Source organism: Schistocerca gregaria, chromosome X (assembly GCF_023897955.1).
Source record: "Schistocerca gregaria isolate iqSchGreg1 chromosome X, iqSchGreg1.2, whole genome shotgun sequence".
NCBI classification, from domain to species: Eukaryota; Metazoa; Arthropoda; class Insecta; order Orthoptera; family Acrididae; genus Schistocerca; species Schistocerca gregaria.
This window is the reverse complement of record NC_064931.1, coordinates 620438690-620460027: the sequence shown is the minus strand read 5'-3', so window position 1 is coordinate 620460027 and position 21338 is coordinate 620438690. Positions and strand designations below refer to the sequence as shown.

General features: G+C 42.9%; 1 protein-coding gene across 1 annotated transcript in view; it reads right to left on the bottom strand.

Annotated features, from left to right (window-relative positions):
- The window catches only part of LOC126299077 (ETS-related transcription factor Elf-1-like), a 137228-nt gene that overhangs the window by 44328 nt on the left and 71562 nt on the right, over positions 1-21338 (bottom strand). Inside the window, exon 2 of the mRNA XM_049990747.1 lies at positions 1685-1944. Coding sequence (XP_049846704.1) covers positions 1685-1944 — 260 coding nt within the window. The remainder of the gene's footprint in view (positions 1-1684; positions 1945-21338) is intronic.

Genomic DNA, 21338 nt, shown 5'->3' with positions numbered 1-21338 from the left:
TGTCTTCTCAACGACTGTTCAGCGAACGGTGGTGCATATGGCCCTCGCTGCAGGCACCTAGTTCTTGCACCCATGCTGACTTGTTCATCAGCGATGAGGGTTGAAATTTGCAAGGCAATACAGCAGCTGAACGTCCACTGAGAGGCGACAGGAAGCCTTTTCAGATGAATCACGTTTTGTGTTCCAGTGCAAAGATGCTCGTTGGCGTATACGGCGAGAAACGTCTGAAAGTAAACACCCTGTAACAATCGTTGGAAGCATCGATGACAGAAGATGGAGCGTTATGGTCCGGGGAATGTTTTCGTGCATTCCCTGAGTGATCTCGTCATTATGGAAGGCATAATGAATCAATAAAAGCATGAAGCTATCCTTGAGGACCATGTCGAGCCCTACATGCTATTTTTTTTCTTGGCACAATGGTATCTATAGCAGGGCAATGCAAAATGTCAAACAGCTCATAGTATACGTGCGTAGTTCGAAGAGCACCCCCGCCCCCTATAAATGCAGTTGCTATAACTAATAATAGAATTACTGTACCAATTATTCATGTGTGTATGTATATATAAGATCCATAGTAAATTCCTCGTCCTACATGCAAATAAATACAAATAAAAAATATAGATGCTCCATTTGCATGTAAAGTTCGAATAATTCAACCATCATTTACCTAAGTTAGATATTATTTATTGCCTATACAAACCGAAACATACTTCATGGACATTTAATTGAAACAATCTGAACAGCACTACCAGCAATTACCCTAATTTTTATTACCTCAAAATATTTTCAAGAGGACATGTTTTTGATAAACAGGCGGAAATCAATTTTGCCTAGTTCCTTATAATAAGTTTACAAGGTAAAAATTTTATACAAATAAATATACTGATTCTATCATTATTACAAAAATTTTAAAATTAAGTCAATAATCTTAATAAAAAACCTAAAATATTTATAAAATAAAAAAAATAATGAACTAAAACGTAATCTTAAAGATAGCTCGCTATTATATTTTTAAAAACAAATTATAGATTATTAACTTCAAAGCTATCAACTGTCGATGGTAGGTTCTGCGCCTACCATGGTTGTAACGGGTAACGGGGAATCAGGGTTCGATTCCGGAGAGGGAGCCTGAGAAACGGCTACCACATCCAAGGAAGGCAGCAGGCGCGCAAATTACCCACTCCCGGCACGGGGAGGTAGTGATGAAAAATCCGAGGTCCCGTAATCGGAATGAGTACACTTTAAATCCTTTAACGAGTATCTATTGGAGGGCAAGTCTGGTGGCAGCAGCCGCGGTATTTCCAGCTCCAATAACCCCCCCTCCCCTCCCCCCCGGCGACAAAGCTCTTCGGAGTTAAACACAATCGAGATTCTGTGGGACCAAGTCGTTAAGGTTGTTCGTGCCATGACTTGGCTCCACATCCCTGCCACATCCCTGTCATATTATCCGGAACCTCACTGACTCCCTTCCTGCACGTCTCGAGTTGCAAAAGGTGGTTACTCAGGCTTTTTACAAGTGGTCACATTAATGTAACCGGACAGTGTGCATCCAGATAACATATTTGCAGCAAGAGGAAACAGAAGTTTGGTCTCAAAGCGCCGACTAGATTTTTCGCTATTTTGTGTCATCGTATACCGGGGATCTCCGGTCTGTCTGAATGAAGTATATGAATACCGTGCGTACCTGTAGACGAACTTCTGGCCGAGCACCTTCTTGATAATGTTCTTGTCGTAATAGTAGCGCAGAGCGCGGCTCAGCTTGTCGTAGTTCATGTTTGTCTTGTTCTTGCGCAGTCCCCATAGTCTCGCCACCTCCTCCGCGTTGACCAGCTTGAATTCTCCGTCGTTATTAGTCCACGCTATGATGCTCGTGTACTGGTTGCTAATCAGCAACTCCAGCAGGAACTGCCACAGTGTCACGTTTGTCTCCATACCAGACTGGTGCTGTAACACACAACAACCGGTACATTTACATTTTCTAGAGAACTAAGGAAATCCATAAATACTACGAAAGATCAGTAATATACTATTGGTGTACTTTACCACTGCCCTACATAACAGTACAGAAGCACGCAGTGTCATCTTCTCACTGACTAAAAAGCAATCTGAGCAATATGCAATTGATACTGCCCTGAGCTTTGCTCCATTTCTTTTGATGCTGAATCAACTGTAGTAACACTGCAGCTATACAATTGTAGTCAAACAGAATATGACCTGAACTTCAGCGTACTTGCACGTAATTGAATTCTCAGTAGTTTCACTAAATGCTTCAAAATAAACCGTGTGCTCACTTGTACGAATATTTGCTAAGGTGGAACCCCATAGATGACTCTATAAACACTATTGCGAAGTGTAGAACATAGCACACACTCGAAAAAGGATCATCTACTGCTGCCGAACGGCTTCGGTTGAGACAGAAAAATGCATCATCAACTATCTAGAGATCTGAAACGCATAGATAATCAGTGAGTAATCGCGGTATTGAACATATACTAACGTTTAGAAATACTGCAGGACCAAGAAGGGCCGAGCGCGGTGGTCTCGCGGTTCTAGGCGCGCAGTCCGGAACCGTGCGACTGCTACGGTCGCAGGTTCGAATCCTGCCTCGGGCATGGATGTGTGTGATGTCCTTAGGTTAATTAGGTTTAAGTAGTTCTAAGTTCTAGGGGACTAATGACCACAGCAGTTGAGTCCCATAGTGCTCAGAGCCATTTGAACCATTTGACCAAGAAGGATAAATGTGGCCACAATGAATCTCTTATCATAAACTAGATACATGTAGAGCTGCACCCCACTAAAACTACGGTTCTGTAGTTTTGGTACAGCACATAAATGACGTAGTAAATGGTAGGATTGGTAAGGAAATAAACATAAATGAATGCGTGAGAGAGAAAGTGGGAAAGTGTTGTTTGTTTGTTTGCCTATTTTGCACATAATTAGAGCCGCACATCGTTCAGCGTTAGTCTATTGTGTAGTTCATATCCTTACAAAATATAAATTGCGTTTTATAAGTAATAAAATTTAAAATATATGGATAAAATCGCGGGACAATATCGCTAAAATTCATTTTTTTAGCGATCTTGACCTATGATTTTTTATCCACATGTTTTAACAAAGAGATCGCGTATCTTCCCATCTGACATTGTCAAATAAAAACGAAATAAAAATTAGTTGACCACGTAACTTCTGCTCTCTTATGTAACAAAAAAATTACTTCTGATGCAAGTACAGTTTACATGCACAAACATAAAAAATAAATACAAACATAATTATTGTTGACATTTTATACTCAACAGAACACTCATCATGTTCAAAGGCAAGTGTTTCCTGTTATTATTAATAAGAGTGAAAGTTGTTTAGCAACAACAGAAACATGTTTCATATAAGGTAGACAAAAAACTAAAGTGGTACTTGATATGATTTTTTTAAAGTTTACCTTTTTTGTGGAAATTCGTTTTCTAGCGCTAAATTATAAATGTGCATTGTTCATTTTTAATACAGCGTCCCTCTGTTTCACGCTCCGTATCAACAATTTTCGAATAAAACTTCACTTAAACATAGATAATTTCAACTTGGTTACAAATACTGTTTATTTTTAAGTAACAGATCGGAGGATAATTGTGCAGAACAAAAATATTCCGTTGGTTACGCCACATTTTATACATCCTCACAGTTTCTAGACTGTTTCCCGCTTCTAGTTTCTGGGCGAATCTATTCAGACACTGCTCGCATACGAAAACAAAACTATCGAAATGATGTAACGCACGACAGGAATGCAACACACCTAATGTAAACGTAACGCGGTTACGATCTTAATTGGCCAAAGTTATTGTTAAAACTACTTCAGTCTACGTTTACTTACGGTAGTCTACGGTAGTTTTACAATTCTAAGTAGATGACAGTACGGAAATGATTAAGACTAAAGAAATGTAATTTATAGCTCTGTGTGGTACTTCAGTTTGATAGGAAACACCATTTTCTGCCATTAGAGCTTCTCATATCGGGGTATGAGGCAACCATGTGATGGACGTGTGGAGTCACTTCAAGGAGAGTAATTTCAACAGGCTCTAAAATCTTCTTGATTCAGCGGCTGCTGTTAAGAAAACACCAGATATGTAGGAGTCGATATTTTCCATTGTATCCGTTCGCGGCTTAAATCATTACACTTGATATTTCTCAACAATTCAGGCAGATAGCCAGCAGTCACTACGACAGCGTCTAAAATCAAGACTTCTGTCCTTCAAGGCCCACCAATGGGCGGATGCAGTGGTAAGACACAGGAGTCGTACTCCCGAGGATGGTGGTTTAAATCATACTCTGGGCTTTCTAAATTTCGCGCTCTTGCTTTGGTTTCCATGTGCCCACTTCACCCCGAGGCGTTTGTAGTATCTGTTCACTGGAGAATCACAAATTCACATGTACCACTATATTAACCCATAGCAGGCGATGACGAAATATGGAGGAAGACACGAGGAAATGCTACTAGTTCCACACACTTCAGTGCCGTAGCAATCGAAATGCCACGGTATACGAAACTCGTTTGCCCGCGACTGTTCTTTCCGTTCCGTTTGTTTTCAACCAGATGCTACTATTGTGACCGCAGACATCGTGGAGACATCGTCAATTTTTCTTTCACACTGACACATCTGTTCACTAAGTCTAGTGTATCACTCACTGGTCATTCCACACACTCAAAAAATAAGGAAGGAAGGCTAGTGACTAACGCCCCGTCGATAATGAAATCGTCAGAGACGGAGCATACACTGAGGTTACGAAAGTTATGGGATAGCGATATGCACATATACAAATGGCGGAAGTATCGCGTACACGAGGTATAAAAGCGTGGTGTATTGGCGAAACTGTCGTTTGTACTCAGGTGATTAATGTAAAAAGAGTTTCCACTAATTAAGGCCACATGACGGGAATTACCAGACTTTGAGTGCTGAATGGTAGTTGGAGCTACACGCATGGGACATTCCATTTCGGAAATCTTCAGGGATTTCAATATCTCGAGATCCACAGTGTCAAGAGTATTCTGAGAATACCAAATTTCAGGCATCACCTCTCACCACGGACAACGCAGTGGCCGGCGGCCTTAACTTAACGACCGAGAGCAGCGGCGTTTATGTAGACTTGTCAGTGAGTGAAACAACCGCAGGTATCAATGTGAAACGTACGACGAACGTATTCCTCAGGACAGTCTGGCGAAATTTCGTGTTAATGTGCTATGGCAGCAGAGGACAGACGCGAGTGCCTTTGCTAACAGCACGGCATCACCTTCAACGCATCTGCTGGGTTCGTGACCGTATCGATTGGACACTAGAAGACTGAAAAACCGTGGCCTGGTTAGATGAGTCCCGATTTCCGTAGGTAAGAGCTGATGTTCGGGCTGAATGTGGCGCAACCTCACGAAGCCTTGGACCCAAGCTGTCAACAAGGCACTGTGCAAGCACGTGGTGGCTCCACAATGGTGTGGGCTGTGTTTACATGAAATGGACTGGGTCCTCTGGTCCAATTGAACCGATCATTGCCTGGAAATTGTTATGCTCGGCTACCTAGAGACCATTTGCAGCTATTCAAGAACTTCATGTTCCCAAATAACGATGGAATTTTTGTGGATGATAATGCGCCATGTCAGAACATTCTGGACAATTCGAGCGAATGATTTGGCCACCCAGATCCAACAGAACATTTGTGGAACATAATCGAGAGGTCAGTTCGTGCACAACGTCCTGCAGCGGCAACACTTTCACAATTGTGCACGGCTATAGAGGTCGCCTGGCTCAGTATTTCTGCAGGGGACATATGACGATGTTTTGAGTCCATACCACGTTGAACGACACGATATCACGAGATATCCCATGACTTCATGACTTCAGTATAGATCGGATTGATTAAGGATGGTGAAGGAAGTCACGCGCGAGCTTTCTAAGGAGCACCGCTGGCGTTTGCCTAGTTGTTTAGGGTAATCACCGGAAATCTAAATTCGGAAGTTCTGACGGGGATTTGAAGCAGTGTTCTACAGAATGATATCCAGTGTTTTAGTTACTGCATCACTTTGCTCTATCTGTTCACTCGAGAGAGGGATCAGCTCTGCCTAGATGTACTCCAGCATTCAACAGTCTTAATAACTTATTGTTGCACATGGCGAGTAAAGTCTTCCGGATTGACCGTTAAAATACTGTCATTGAAAAGTCACTACCGGTTTTGCACCAATAGAGGTGTATCTTCAGGTGATTGGTTTTTTAAACAGTCATCGCCTGACAAAGTGACTGCCTAGAGCCAAGGGACTTCTCCCCATTATAAATTTTGTGAACTGTTTGGAATTAACCAAAGGGCACTTAAATGAATTGCAGCAGCTGTACACTTACAGCGATCCAAGCAGTGATATCACTAATGGGATATTTCATGTAACTAAGTTATAAATTCCTCCAGTAGCAACGACGAGATTTCATTAATGATACACTGATCAGCGAGAACATTATGGCCACCTTTCTAATAGCCGGTATGTCCATCTTTGGCACGGATAACAGCGGCGAAGCGTCATGGCCTGGAAGCAAGGACGCCTTGGGAGATCGCTCGAGAGAGTTGGCACCAGACCTGCACTCACAAGTCACCTAATTCCCGTAAATTCCGGGAAGGGGCCGATAATTTCTGACACCAAGTGCAATCACATCCAAGATATGTTCGATCGGGTCCAGATCTGAAGAGTTGGGGGGCCAGCACATCAATTGGAACACATCACTGTGTTCCTTGAACCACTCCATCCCACTCCTGGTCTTGTGACATGGTCTGCAACCAGTGTACGATACTCCTTTGTCGACATAGTGCCTTGCACGAGCTCTACTGGATCCATGGGTACCCATGTGAACGCTCCCCAGAGCATAACCGAGCCGCCGCCAGCTTGTCTCCGTCCTGTAATACAGATGTCAAGGAGCTGTTCCCCTGGAAGACTATGGATTCACGCTCTCCAATAGGCATGATGAAGTTACCGGCATTCATAAGACCACGCACTCCTCTGCCCTTGCGCTAACTTCCAGTGCCGATGGTTATGTACCCATTTCATACGAAGTCGCCGATGTCGTGGATTTAACGTTGGCATGTACGTGGGTCGTCGGATGCGGAGGTCAGTTGCTAGGAGTAGTAGGTGCAATGTGTGACACACTTGTACTCTGCGCAGCATTAATTTATTTCCGCCACAGTTTGCCGCCTTTCCTGATTTCCCAGTCTGCCCAGCCTACGACGTCCGATACCTGTAATGAGGGGTGACTGCCCAACCCCACGGCGTCTGAACGTTGTTTCATCTTGGTTTCACCACGTTTTGAAGAAACTCACCACAGCACTCTTCGAACACCCGACAAGTGGTGCAGTTTCCGAAATGATAGCGCCGAGCCTCCGCACCACCACAATCTACCCACTGTCAAAATCAGATCGCGCGCCACCCCCATTCTACACACGGACAGCAAGCTTACCGATACTACATGCGCTGTGGGTTTTTATGACGAGAGTCATTCCTCGCCAGGTGACGCTGCTATCGCCTAGACGTCTCAGATAATATAGGTACAGGTCACACAGCATTGAGGCGTCGTTGTCACACAATGGCAGGCTCCTGTACAAACTCTCGCGTGGCAGAGACGCCATGAGTACATCTCGTACGGTCCAGAAAGTACAATTACTACATTCACTTTAATAATTAGTTTACTATTATATCATGTAAGCTTCACAATTAAATGCATCTGACTCTGAGGACAGCCAAATGAAAGAGAAGAAAAAATAGTGATTATTATAAATCATCAGTTTCTGCATCAGTTCGGACACTTACGACACGCTATAACATCATGACAGTCTTACCTAGAATTATATATTCAGACGAATACCAAAATAACGCCTTCAGATTTGATGGTTTGGCAGGATTGAAACTCGTTTGATGCACAAACAACTCAGGGGAATGCAGCCGGGTGACGTCTTCGATAACCGCCAATATTTCGACAGTTGAACACCCCGTCATTTTCAAGGTGCAGATGAAACGAGGGAGCACTTTACAGGGAAGTTTAAACCATCTGTAGGCGATTGGATTTCGGCCTTCAAAATAATCTGTCAAAATATCGACGGTTGTCGAGGACGCCACCTGGTTGTGTTCCCGTGCGTTGTTTGAACATTTATACGCCGGGAGGAACTCAAGATTCATGTGGTTTGATTCAGCTCTCCACGCTGGTCTATACTATGACAGTATCTTCATCTCTGTAAAACTACTGTAGCCAACTTCCATTTGAACATGCATACTGAAGTCACTAGTCATGTCTTGGTTTTGCACTAAAATTTTAAGCGCCATTACCACCCCCCTCCTCCACCCCGCCCCCCCCCCCCCGACTGCACTTCACCATCCATTATCAAATAAACGATTCCTTGATGTTTTAGGATGGGTCTTACCAATCGATCCCTCCTATTAGTCAAGCTGGCTCATTTGTTATGCGATCTGCGCGTCTAATCTTTACTATTCTTCTGTAGCACCACATTTTAAAAGCTTCTGTTGTTGTCTTAACTGTTTATTGTAGATCTCCAGAAAACACTTCCTTACCTTTAAATTTATATTCGATGTTAGCAATTTTCTCTCTTTCAGAAATGCTTTACTTTGTATTGCCAGTTTGCATATTTCATCCTTTCTGCGTCAGCAATGACCGCTTAGTTTGCTGCCAAAATAACAGAACCCACTTACTGCTTCTAGTGTCTCATTTACTAATATAATTGCGCCAGCATCGCCTGTTTTAGTTAAACTACATTTCATTACCCTTGTTTTGCTTTTGTTGGTGTTCATGTATAACATCTTTTTCCTTTCAGTGTTCTTCCAAATCCTTTTCTGCTCTCTGACAGAATTACAATGAAACTTCCTGGCAAACTAAAACTGTGTGCCGGATCGAGACTCGAACTCGGGACCTTTGCCTTTCGCGGGCAAGCGCTCTACCAACTGAGCTACCCAAGCACGACTCACGCCCCGTCCTCACAGCTTTACTTCAGCCAGTATCTCGTCTCCTACCTTCCAAACTTTACAGAGGCTCTCCTGCGAACCCTGGAGAACTAGCACTTCTGGAAGAAAGGATATTGCGGAGACATGGCTTAGCCACAGCCTGGGGGATGTTTCCAGAATGAGATTTTCACTCTGCAGCGGAGTGTGCGCTGATATGAAACTTCCTGGCAGATTAAAACTGTGTGCCCGACCGAGACTCGAACTCGGGACCTTTGCGTTTCGTGGGCAAGTGCTCTACCAACTGAGCTACCCAAGCACGACTCACGCCCCGTCCTCACTTTCTTTCAGGAGTGCTAGTTCTGTAGGGTTCACAGGAGAGCTTCTGTAAAGTTTGGAAGGTAGGAGACGAGATACTGGCAGAAGTAAAGCTGTGAGGACGGGGCGTGAGTCGTGCTTGGGTAGCTCAGTTGGTAGAGCACTTGCCCGAAAAAAGCCAAGGTCCCGAGTTCGAGTCTCGGTCCGGTACACAGTTTTAATCTGCCAGGAAGTTTCATATCAGCGCACACTCCGCTGCAGAGTAAAAATCTTATTCTAGAATTACAATGCCATTGATAAGCATCAAAGCTTTTTATTTCTTCTCCTCAACTTCAATTCCCTTTCAGAATTTCTCCTAGGTGCCATTCACACGTTGCTCAATGTATGGATTAAATAACATCGGAGACGCAACAACATTGTCTCACTCCCTTCGCAGCTGCTGATTCCCTTTCATGTCCTCTGAATCTTATTACTGCAGTCTGGGTTCTGTACAAGTTGTACACAACCTATCGATGCCAGTATTTTACCTCTGATACCTTCAGAATTTCAATGAATGCATTCCAGCTGACACTGTCAAAAGCTTTATCTAACCCTACAATTACAATAAACGTAAGTCTGTCTTTTCTTCAACATAATATCTTCTAAAATAACTTGTACGGATAATATTGTCTCGCGTGTTCCTAGATTTATCCAGAACCCAAACTGATCTTCAATAAAGTCAACCTCTACAAACTTTTTAATTTTTCTGCAATTAATTCGTGTCAGTATTTTCAGTCATGACTTATTAAACCAGCGGTTCGGCAATATTCACGTATCTTATTTGGAAATGAAATGATTGCATTCTTCTTCGAGTGTATTTCATGCGAGTGATATATCTTACATACAAGGTGGAATACTTTGTTGTGATATGCTCTTCCAAGGATTTCAATAATTCCGATGGAATGTGGTCTACTTCAGTGGCTTTCTTTCACATTAGGTCTTGAAAGAGTTCTGCAAATTTTCCTCGCAGTATCACACCTCTCATCTCATGTTCATATACTTTCTGCTCAATTTCTATAATATTGTCTTCAAGTCTGTTTCCGCTGTATAGCCCTTCTGTGTGTTCTTGCTATCTCCCAGTCTCCCATATTTGCTTAGTACAGGCTTGCAGCGTAAGGTCTTTATATTCATAGCGGTCCTTCCCTTTCCTCCAAAGGCTTCTTTAATTTTCTTAAAGCCGGAATCGATCTTCTCCTAGTCACGCTTTCCTCTCGAGCATTGCATTTCACCTCCAACCATCGCTGCATTGGCATTTTGAAATTTCTGTCAGTTTAATGTTTCAGATGTCTATCCTTTTTCGTGTGCTTCAATGTTACATTTTTACATTTTCGTCTTTCGTCAATTACATTCAATATCTCGTATGTTATCCTAGAATTTTTACTGAACCTCAATTTCTTTCTATTTGATTCTCAGTTTCCTTGATCATTCAGTCTCTCAAAGCTACTCCATCGTCATCTATTGTATTCCTTTCTCCTTTTTGAGTCAATAATTGCATGATTCTCCCTTTGAAGCTCTCCACAATCAGTGGTTCTTTCAATCTATCAAGGCTCATCCCCTTAATTCCCTACCTTTTTGCAATTTCTTTAGTTTAAATCTGCATCTGTTAACCAACAAACTATAGTCAGAGTCCACATCTGCACCTGGAAATGTTTTACAGTATAAAAGTTTGTTGCAGAACAACTCATTCCGGATCCCTGGAATGGATAGGCCAAATCTGCCACACAATCTCCTTGCCCCAAGAGGACCAACATACGGGGGGGGGGGGGGGGGGGGGTGTTGTAATGCTCTGACTTTAATATTTACAGAGATACAGACATGTGTGTTTTTTAACCCCTATGATTTAGGCTACTGTGCACAACAGGTGTGTGGTTTGGTAATAGTATCGACCTGAGATCTGCCTTATCGACCTACTTTGCAGGGCAGTCTACATGTCAAGTGTAAGAAACGCTTTCCAATGCGTAGCGTGTAGGCTGCTTAGCACAACAGGCGTGCTGCGATGGAATAATATCAGCCTGTTTTGTTTGGCAACCTCCGCAGCATGAAAAAAAGAAAGAATTTCCAGTTCTTTGCCATATAGTCAGTGCTGCACGAGAGGCATGTGGGAGTAGTACCAGCCTGTCTTATCAACTTCTTTTCAGGGGTATGTCTGTGGGAAGACTGAGATGGGTAGCGTAGGAGATGGGAAAAAATATGAGAGAGAAGAGGATGGAAAGGGGAGAGGTAGGTAGGGAGAGAGGCTGTAGGAATGTACAGAGAAGAGGGGGAGGAGGAGAGGTACAGAGAGAGAAGCAGTGGAAGAGATGGGCAGGAAGAGAGGAGATGGGTTGAGAGGGCGAAGGAGCAAATGGATAGACGGGAAGATGAAGAGGTGATGGGTAGAGAGGGAGAAAGAGGAGATGGACCAAGAAATGTGTGCACTATATGTGACATACATGTACTCAGGTGAAGCTGCGGTGAAAAGAATGGTAATCCATCTGAAACCTTCTGGTGGCTCCAGGTCTCTTCCATGTATACAGCCTTCTTTCATGATTTTCAACAGAAGTCTTAGGAATGATTAAATTGTGCTCTGTTCAAAATGCCACCACGCGGCTTCGCCTTGCATTCTTTATCCTCTGTCCATGTTTTCCTATTACTTTTCCTTCTCTTCGTATGAAATACAGACTGAAAACAACAGGGAAAACGTTCCAAAAGAAGATAAATTATTTATCATCAAACATAGATCTAAGTTTTAGGAGTGGAGTGGAGCCTTATATGGATGTGAAACGAGAAATATAGACAGTTCGGATAAGGATAGAATAGAAGCTTTTGAAAGAGGTGCGACAGAAGGACACTAAACGTTAGATGGTCAGATCACATGATTAACGAAGAGACATTGAATCCATCTGGGGAGAAAAGAAATGTGTGGCACGACTTGACTAGAAGAGGGGATCATTTAATAGGACGCATCCTGAGGCAACAAGGAAGTGTCGATTTCGTAATGGAGCGAAGTGTGGGAGGTGAAAGTTGTGTAGTGAAAGCTTGATTGTAGTAAGGAGGATTAATTATGTGTAGGTTGTATACGTTATGCAGAGATGAAGATGCTTGCTCAGCATGAACTAGCGTGTAGAGTTGCATCAGACTAGTTTTCAGACTTCGGACTGAATACAACAACAACAACAACAACAACAACAGCAACGTTTAACATTTTGGACGTACGCCACAGCGCAACACATCACATGCAATAAAGAGGGAGAAGAAATAGTTTTTGACTTTGTTAAAGAAATGTGACGATAACTGGCAGAAGTGAATTAGAAAAATTACCAAAAACTTAAATCAGAATAACTAACCGTAGTTCCTTCAGTAATATTTACTATGTCAATTTAATATCACTGTAGACTGAAGTAAATCTCTCCTCATCCCAAAGAGCTATTTGAATACCGCAGTGTTTCACTAGGCATAGTCCTTAATTGAGTAGGCGTGTTATTGCCTTCCTCCTACCTTTGAACTGATGTAGACATAATTTAACATAGATTCAGAATTACGTTGCGTCCAGTATAAATGGAATGAGAATTGTTCTGACTTAACACGTCCAGAATAATACTGTTACTTCGAAAACTGAGTGAAATTATAGAGCAAAAAGTCTCTGCTGAATGACAGTCACCGCTGAACTCTAATCAGTAAGTAGGCACGTTCTTTGCTAGTTAGAGAGATGCAGTTCTGTTCATATTGTTGTGAATACTAAAATGGTGCCAACTGCACCCTTTACAATGGTGCAGACTAGTTCCTTGCATAGTCAAATACTATTCGCCCAGCAGATGCGTGGCAATGTACGTAGCAGAGAGGAAATTGGTGGCAGCCGAGCTCAGCCTCCCCATCCGGCGGACGAATTACCACCAACAGTGTCAAATGTTCTCACTCCATGAGGCACTGCGGAGAGGCTTGTAATGGAATGATTCGACACAGCTACATCTCAATGGAGCACAATCGCACAGGTTATGGAGGTGAATAATCATCAAGGAAATATGTACTTATTCAGCAACAGAAAACATGACTGCCATGTCAACGCGATTGTGTTGCACATAGCCGACGGTCTCGCTTACATCTTCATACTACAGGCTGCTTCTTAATTACAATATCAACCGACTGACGAGATATCTCTGAGACAAAGATGCAATCTGTCACAGCATAATAATGCTACAAAATAACTAGCAGACAGGTGGTATCATGAACCACCTTCTAAAGCAGTTAGTTACAAACGATTGCTGCAAGGTCTACGATTCTACCCAATAGTCAGTGGTATGGAAATAAGTTGAGATATTGGCCATTCCCAAGGGTAGTAAAAGTCGTTGCTTGGCAGGTAGCTATTGGCCCTTCGGCATGTTATCCGGTCTCCCAATGATATTAAGGAAGATTTACTCAAGCAGGTTTCTGCAGTACATTAAGGCTGAAGCAAATATCCTTAAAGAGTATTTTAAGATTCATCGCGGACTCTGGACAGAGCAGCTCATAGACTGCTAGAGCAGACTTTCAACATCGATGAGCGTCACGAACACCGCGGAACTAAGGAAGATTAGGGTTTAATATATCGTCGACATATACTTTCAAGCGGTCTTGCAAGAGACTTCACGTATCTATAGAAGAGTTCACAAAACACAGTGATCCGGCCACTTGGCAGAAAAATTCTAGACTGAGCTTCCACAGGTCTGCTAAATGATTGAGCCAAAAATGGCTCTGAGCACTACGGGACTTAACAGCTGAGGTCATCAGTCCCCTAGAACTTCGAACTACTTAAACCTAACTAACCTAAGGACATCACACACATCCATGCCCGAGGCAGGATTCAAACCTGCGAGCGTAGCGGTCGCGCGGTTCCAGACTGAAGCGCCTAGAACCGCTAGGCCACTAGGGCCGGCGATTGAGCCATTTAACGCGCCAAGTCAGTTGTAGTTTTTAGAAGTATCCACGTGCAGCGAACCCATATATTAGATATAAGAAAGTAAAAAATAATAGATTACGTTACGCAGGAAAAGCTGCAGAATATGAATTTCGAACACCAAGAGTTCTGAAGAATTCTGCCGCTGGAGATCAACGTTGGCGAACTGCAACAGGTGTGTTGCGCAGGTTGCATGCACAGCGGGGGCCTCTAAGGGTGCTCAGACGGTAGCGACGCCTGCATATTCAGTTCAGCTATACGTTTTCCAGACTGTTCCTGAATATACATGGGAGTGTGACTAGCAAAATCATTGTCTTGGAAGACCGACATGTTTACAGACAGTTCCTGAATATACGTGGCAGAGTGAATAGCGAAATTATCGTCTCGGAAGAGGACGCAATTGACAGAATACATCATCTCACAAATAGGGTGCGTTTGATACTGATTGTTCTTAGACTACAGGAAAATAAGCAACACAAAATATTAATTCATACATATTAATGGCTGTTAGGTTCAGTGGCTGTGGACTGAATTATTTGAAGAAATACAGCAACCAGCCACAGCCTTGTACAGCAGTATTTAATGTAAGGACGCGATTTTGGCTTTGACCCATATGCAACTAGCACAATAAATTTATCTTTTCATCAATACAACTTTTCTTTGACTGCACTTTGAATGCTGCGGCTGCCTTTTGTTCTTTAATTTGTGTCTCATTTTTTACCTTTACATCCATCACAAAAATGCACTGATGTAGCACAGCATTCGCCATGTAACGGAGTATGAAAATGTATCACTGCGTTTGTAGACATAAAGTATTGTGGGTATAAAGGTGAAAAAGGAGCCACAAATTACAAAACAGAAGCGAGCCGAATTATTCAAAGTGCAGTGAAGAAAACGTTATACTAATGAAGATCTATTTTTTTTTACACAAGTTGAAAATGGGTGAAAGACCGAAACCCGTTCTTGGATAAAATAAAGCTATACAAAAAAAGTTTCTGGTTACTGTTTTTTTGTTTTTTCAGGTAAACCAACAGAAAGCTTGAAACTGTCCCTCGTGCCATCAGAGACTGCAGTGTGCGATTATTAAGAAACGTCATTTTCGTTTCAGTTAGGGCCTGTTTACCAGATAAAAGTCTCTACATCTACTACGACAAGCTGATTTCAGCACCGATGGGAATTATTAGTGACCCTACAGACAGACTAAATAGAAAAAATTAAAACTAGTGATGTTTTCATTATAATGTCACGGATAAAAAAGCGAATAAATATTGTATTTTAATTTTTTTGTTTATTTATTGCTGCTTCATCAATAGATGTTCTCTTGAATCTCTGTTGCAGAGGGCTTAGAGCGCAAGTGCACCTTATAACAATCGATTATTGTTTAGTTTACTGTCATAAAGTTACTTGAAGCTAAAGAAAGTATTTAACGTAACATAATGCGCACGATAAATGTAACTGGTATAAATCTAGTACCATTTAAAGAAAGGAATTTAAACCTCATCCGTGTAGTACACTTTCATTTCTGTTCTACACATGTTCAAAGTTTCATGGCAGTCCTGGAAATCACGCCAGTCCCTTGTCGTGATTAGTAGCTCGTTATTAGTAGAATATCTGTAAGTTTGATTGGATTGCTGCTATTCTAATTTTAATACGTTTTTGGAGAACGAAAATCTCCTACATGAAAATCATTGTGGACTTGTAAACAACGCTCTTGCAGAACGTAGCTCGCTCTGCATCTGCATCTACATAGATACTCCGGAAGACACCTTACGCTGTATCACTACTAGTCATTACCTTTCCTGTTCCACTCGCAAATAGAGCGAGGAAATAAATACTATATATATGCATCCTTATGAGCCCTAATTTCTCGTGTCTTACCTTTGTGGTCCTTACGCACAATGTATGATTAACGGCAGCAGAATCGTTCGGCGTCAGCTTCAAATGCCGGTTTTCTAAATTTTCTCAATAGTGTTTCTTGAAAAGAACATCGCCTTCCTTTCTGGGATTCCCATTTGAGTTCCCAAAGCATCTCCATAACACTTACTTGTTGTTCAAACCTACCGGTAACAAATCTAGCAGTCCGCCTCTGAATTGCTTCGATTTCTTCCTTCAATCAGACGTGGTACAGATCCCAAACACTCGAGCAGTACTCAAGAATAGGTCACACAGGCGTCCTATATGCGGTCTCCTTCACTATCTTCTAAAATTCTCCCAATAAACCGAAGTCGACCATTCGCCTTCCCTACCACAGTTCTCACATGCTCGTTCCATCTCATGTCACTTTGCAACGTCACGCCCAGATATTTAAACGACTTGATTGTGTCAAGCAGGACATTAGTAACACTGTATCCAAATATTACAGGTTTGTTCTTCCTACTCATATGCATTAACTTACATTTCTCACATGTAGGGCTAGCTGCCATTCATCACACTGACTGAAAATTTTGTGTAAGTCGTCTTGTATCTTCCTACAGTCAGTCAACCTCGACACCTTACCCTACACTACGGTATCATAAGCAAACAACCGAAGATTGTTGCCCACCCTGTCGCTAAATCATTTATGTATATAGAGAACAACAGCGATCCTATCACATTTCTCAGGGGCACTTCTGTCGATCCCTTGTCTCCGATGAACACTCGCCGTCGAGGGGAGCATATTGGGTTCTATTATCTATGAAGTCTTCGAGGCACTGACGTATTTGTGAACTTATTCCATATGCTTGTACCTTCGTTAACAGCCTGCAGGGGGGGACCGTGTCAAATGCTTTCCGGCAATCTAGAAATATGGAATTTGCCTGTTGCCCTTCATGCATATCTCGCAGTACATCATGTGAGAAAAATAAAACTCAGTTTCGCAGGAGCGATGGTTTCTATAACCATACTGATTCGTGGACACAAGCTTCTAAGTCTCAAGAAAATTTATTATATCCGAACTGAGAATATGTTCAAGAATTCTGTAGCAAACAGAAGTTAGGGATACTGAAATGTAATTTTGCAGGTCTGTTCTTTTACCCTTCTTATATACTGCAGTCAGCTGTGCCTTTTTCGAGCCGCTTGAGACTTTGCGTTGAGCGGAAGATTCGCAATAAATGCAAGTCAGGTAAGGGGCCCTTGCCATAAAGTACTCTTTGTAAAATCGAATTGGGATTCCATCCGGACCTGGTGATTTATTTGCTTTCAAATCTTTCAGTTGTTTCTCTACACCAGGGATGCTTATCACTATGTCATCCATACGGGTGTGCGTTCGATGGTCAAATATCCGTATGCTTATTCGATTCTCCTGCGTGAATGATTTCTTGAACGTGAAATTTAAAACTTCGGCTTTCATTTCGCTATATTCAACTGTCATAAAAGACTCGTCAGCAAGGGACTGAACGGATGCCTTAGACCCGCTTAGCGATTTTACACAAGAGCAGAATTTCCGCGGGTTGCCTGCCAGATCTTTTGCTAAAGTGTGACGATGGTAGTTGTTGTATGCTTCGTGCACAGATCTTTTCACAGGCACACGAATCTCTACTAACCTTCGCTTGTCGTCATTCGTGCGCTTTCTTTTGAACCGAGAGTGCAGCAGCCTCTGCTTCCTCAGCATCGGCCGAATTTCGTTATTAAACCATGCTTTGTCTTTTCAACCCTTTATCCACTTACTAGGCACATAATTCTCCAGACCACGATTTACAATCTGCTTAAACGTTGCCAATAATTCCTCTACATCCATTTTACTGGAACCAGGTGATACCAATTCGCTGCTCTATCTAAAAGAAACACTCTTCTAGCCTTCTTGGCTGATTTATTAACTTTCGTGATCATAGTTGCTATAGTGACATCATGATCGCTAATCCCCTTTTCTATACTGACGTTGTCGATAAGGTCCTGCCTATTTGTAGCTACGGAGTTTAAGATACTTCCATTGCGCGTGGGCTGCCGAGCTAGCTGCTTAAAACAGTTTTCAGGAAACGTGTTCAAAACCATTTCGCATGACTTCCTGTCTGTACCCCCCACAATGAATTCATAGGCATCCAAGTCTATACTCAGTAAGTTAAAGTCACCTCCAGTTAGTATTGCATTATCTGGGTATTTACGCGCTACTGACCGTAGACTTTCTTTGATTGACTCTAGCACCGCCACAGCAGAGTCCGGTGGCCGGTAAAAACATCCAACAGTGAACTTGGTTTCACTTAGTGTGACTTCACTGTCACACTCAACTTCGACCTCACTAGAGACAACATTTTTGTTAACTGCAATGAACACTCCCCCTCCTATGCCTTCTAATCTGTCTTTTCGACATACGTTCCATCTCTCGCAAAATATCGTAGAGTTTCCACTTCGGGTTTCAACCACCTCTCAGTCACAAGAATAATTTGAGCACGAGGACATCCCTGGAGGGCACTAAATCCTGGAACTTTATTAGAATACTTCGACAGTTTACTGATAAAATTATGACAGTCGAAGTGTCTGCCGTTTGACTTCCCTAGCTGCATATCGGCTGGCAAATGTTCTTCGGAAAACCTCAAACTACTGCCTAGCCTAAATAACCCTCATGTGCAGTGCACAACTACTCTGCTACTCAAGTAGCTTCTTCCTTTGTGTAGTGCACCCCTGACCTATCAAGGGAAGTCCTACAAACCCCCACACGATAGCGCAAGCGTAGAAATCTGCAGCCAAGACCGTCACAGAGTCGACGGAGCCTTTGCTTGAGACCCTGCACACGGTTCCAATCCAAAGGGCCCAGATCAACTCTGAGAACGATTCTGCAAATTGCAAGCTCTGCCTGCACCCCGCGCGCGAGACCAGCAGTCTTCACCACCTCCGCCAGCCGCCTGTACGAACTGATGATTGCCTCGGAACCAATGCGACAGTCGTAGTTGATGCCGACGTAAGCCACAACCTGCAGACGACTGCTCCCTGCGCCCTCGATAACCACAGGCAAGGCCGCCTCCACATCTCGGATGAGGCCCCTCAGCAGACATACCGAATACACATTGGCTTTCTTTCCAGCTCTGAACGCTATCGGCCTAAGGGGCTCCGTAACGGGCCTAATATTGGAGCTTCCAAAAACTAGTAAGTCCCTCCGCCCGTGTGCCTGCTCGGATCCTGCTGAAGGAGCAGCCACCTGTCTACTCAGAGGGTGCATTGGCGAGGCCAGGCGGCCAGTCTTCACATTGGCCCCCCGCCTCGAGCGACGCGAAAGCGTTGCCACACGCCAATCACGGTGTAGTGGGAGCAGATCCACCGCGTCGGGTGCACTAGCAGGTGTCTCGGAAGTGGAGACCGTGGACAAAACAAGCGCCAATTGAGGTGTCCCAAGCGACGTGCCAGATTCTCCGTCACCGCTACACCCCGAGGCAGCAGTCTGAAGATGACTGGCCGTAGCCAGAAACGCATTCAGCTGTTTGCGCTCTGCGGCCGACTCCAGCGTGCACACATCCTAGCCTCCCAGTAAGGATAACTGAGGAAATAAATATAAAAGCAGACAGAATTCTAGATATGCAACTTGTTACCCCCCTGATTTGTCACAAATGGACGCTGACGCGTAAATGAGCTATGTTGTTGGCTGTTCAGTGAGCAACTTCTGCGCTACAGACTGAATGAATTTACACTTACAAAAATGTGGGATTAAACCTCTTAAACAGAAAAAAACACGCACGAAATTTAATAAATACACTACAAAAACACAGAAAAAGATAAACGCTTAACTTGCCGCTCTTCAGTTGTACTCATATATTAGCCGAGAGCTGGAGCCTGATCGTTCCTTCAAAAGGTCCACATCGCTGTAGACAACGGCGCTCAGGTTGATGCCACGTTCCTTGACGACAGGAGGGCATTTCACACTGTCCCGCACTGATGGTTAATGAAAAATACGAGCATATCAGTTACCGGACCAAATGTGCGACTGGATTCAAGACTTCCTTGCAGATAGAATGAAATACCTCGCTCTTAACGGAACAAAATCGACAGAAGTGAAGACAATTTCCGGATTATTCCAGGGAAGTGAGGTACGACTGTTACTGTACAGTGTGTATAACTGATCTAATAGAAATAGTCGGATCCTCTAAGACTGCTCACAGGTGATGCGTTTGTCTATAACAAAGCAGCAACGCCAGAATTCAGTATCAATTTGCAGAATGACCTGCAGAGGATTGATGAAAGGTGCAGGCTCGAGCAATAGACCCTGAACGTAAATAAATGTAATATATTGCGCACACAAAGAAAAAGAAAAGCACTACTTTACAGCTACACAATTGGTGAGAAACTGCTGGAAACAGTATCTACCGTAAAATACCTAGGAGTAACTATTCAGAATGACCCTATTTTTTGATGACCACATAAAACAAATACTACGAAAAGCAGATGACAGACTCAGATTGCCGCACGGGATTAGCTGAGCGGTCTAAGGCGCTGCAGTCATGGACTGTGCGGCTGGTCCCGGCGGAGGTTCGAGTCCTCCCTCGGGCATGGGTGTGTGTGTTTGTCCTTAGGATAATTTAGGTTAAGTAGTGAGTAAGCTTAGGGTCTGATGACCTTAGCAGTTAAGTCCCGTAAGATTTCACAGACAGTTGAACAGTTGAACAGACTCAGATTCATAGGAAAAATCTTCAAGAAATGTAACTCATCAACGAAGGAAGAGACTTATCAGGCACTTGTTCCACCGACTCTTGAGTATTATTCATCAATATGGGATCCTTACCAGCTAGGACTGATAGAAGAGACAGAGAAGATCCAACGAAGAGCGGCGCTTTCTGTCACGGGATCGTTTAGTCGGCGCGAGAGCGTTTCGGAGGTGTTTAACAAGCTCCATTACCAGGCGTTACAAGAGACCCGCTGTGCATCAGGTCGAGATTTGCTGTTGAAATTTCGGGAGAGTACTTACTGTGAAGATGCGGCCAATGCATTACTTCCTCCCACATATCGTATTTTATCGATTATAAGACGCTACGGACTATAAGACTACATTAATTTTTAAGTAATTTTTTAAACAAATATTTTTACCATTTTTATTATTAGACTGCAAAGCCAGAATTAAAAAAAATTCTTATTTTATAAAATGGAACTGACCTTTAAAATTCCTGAAAATTGACATCTGAACTTTCTTCTTCTTCCTCCTCCTCC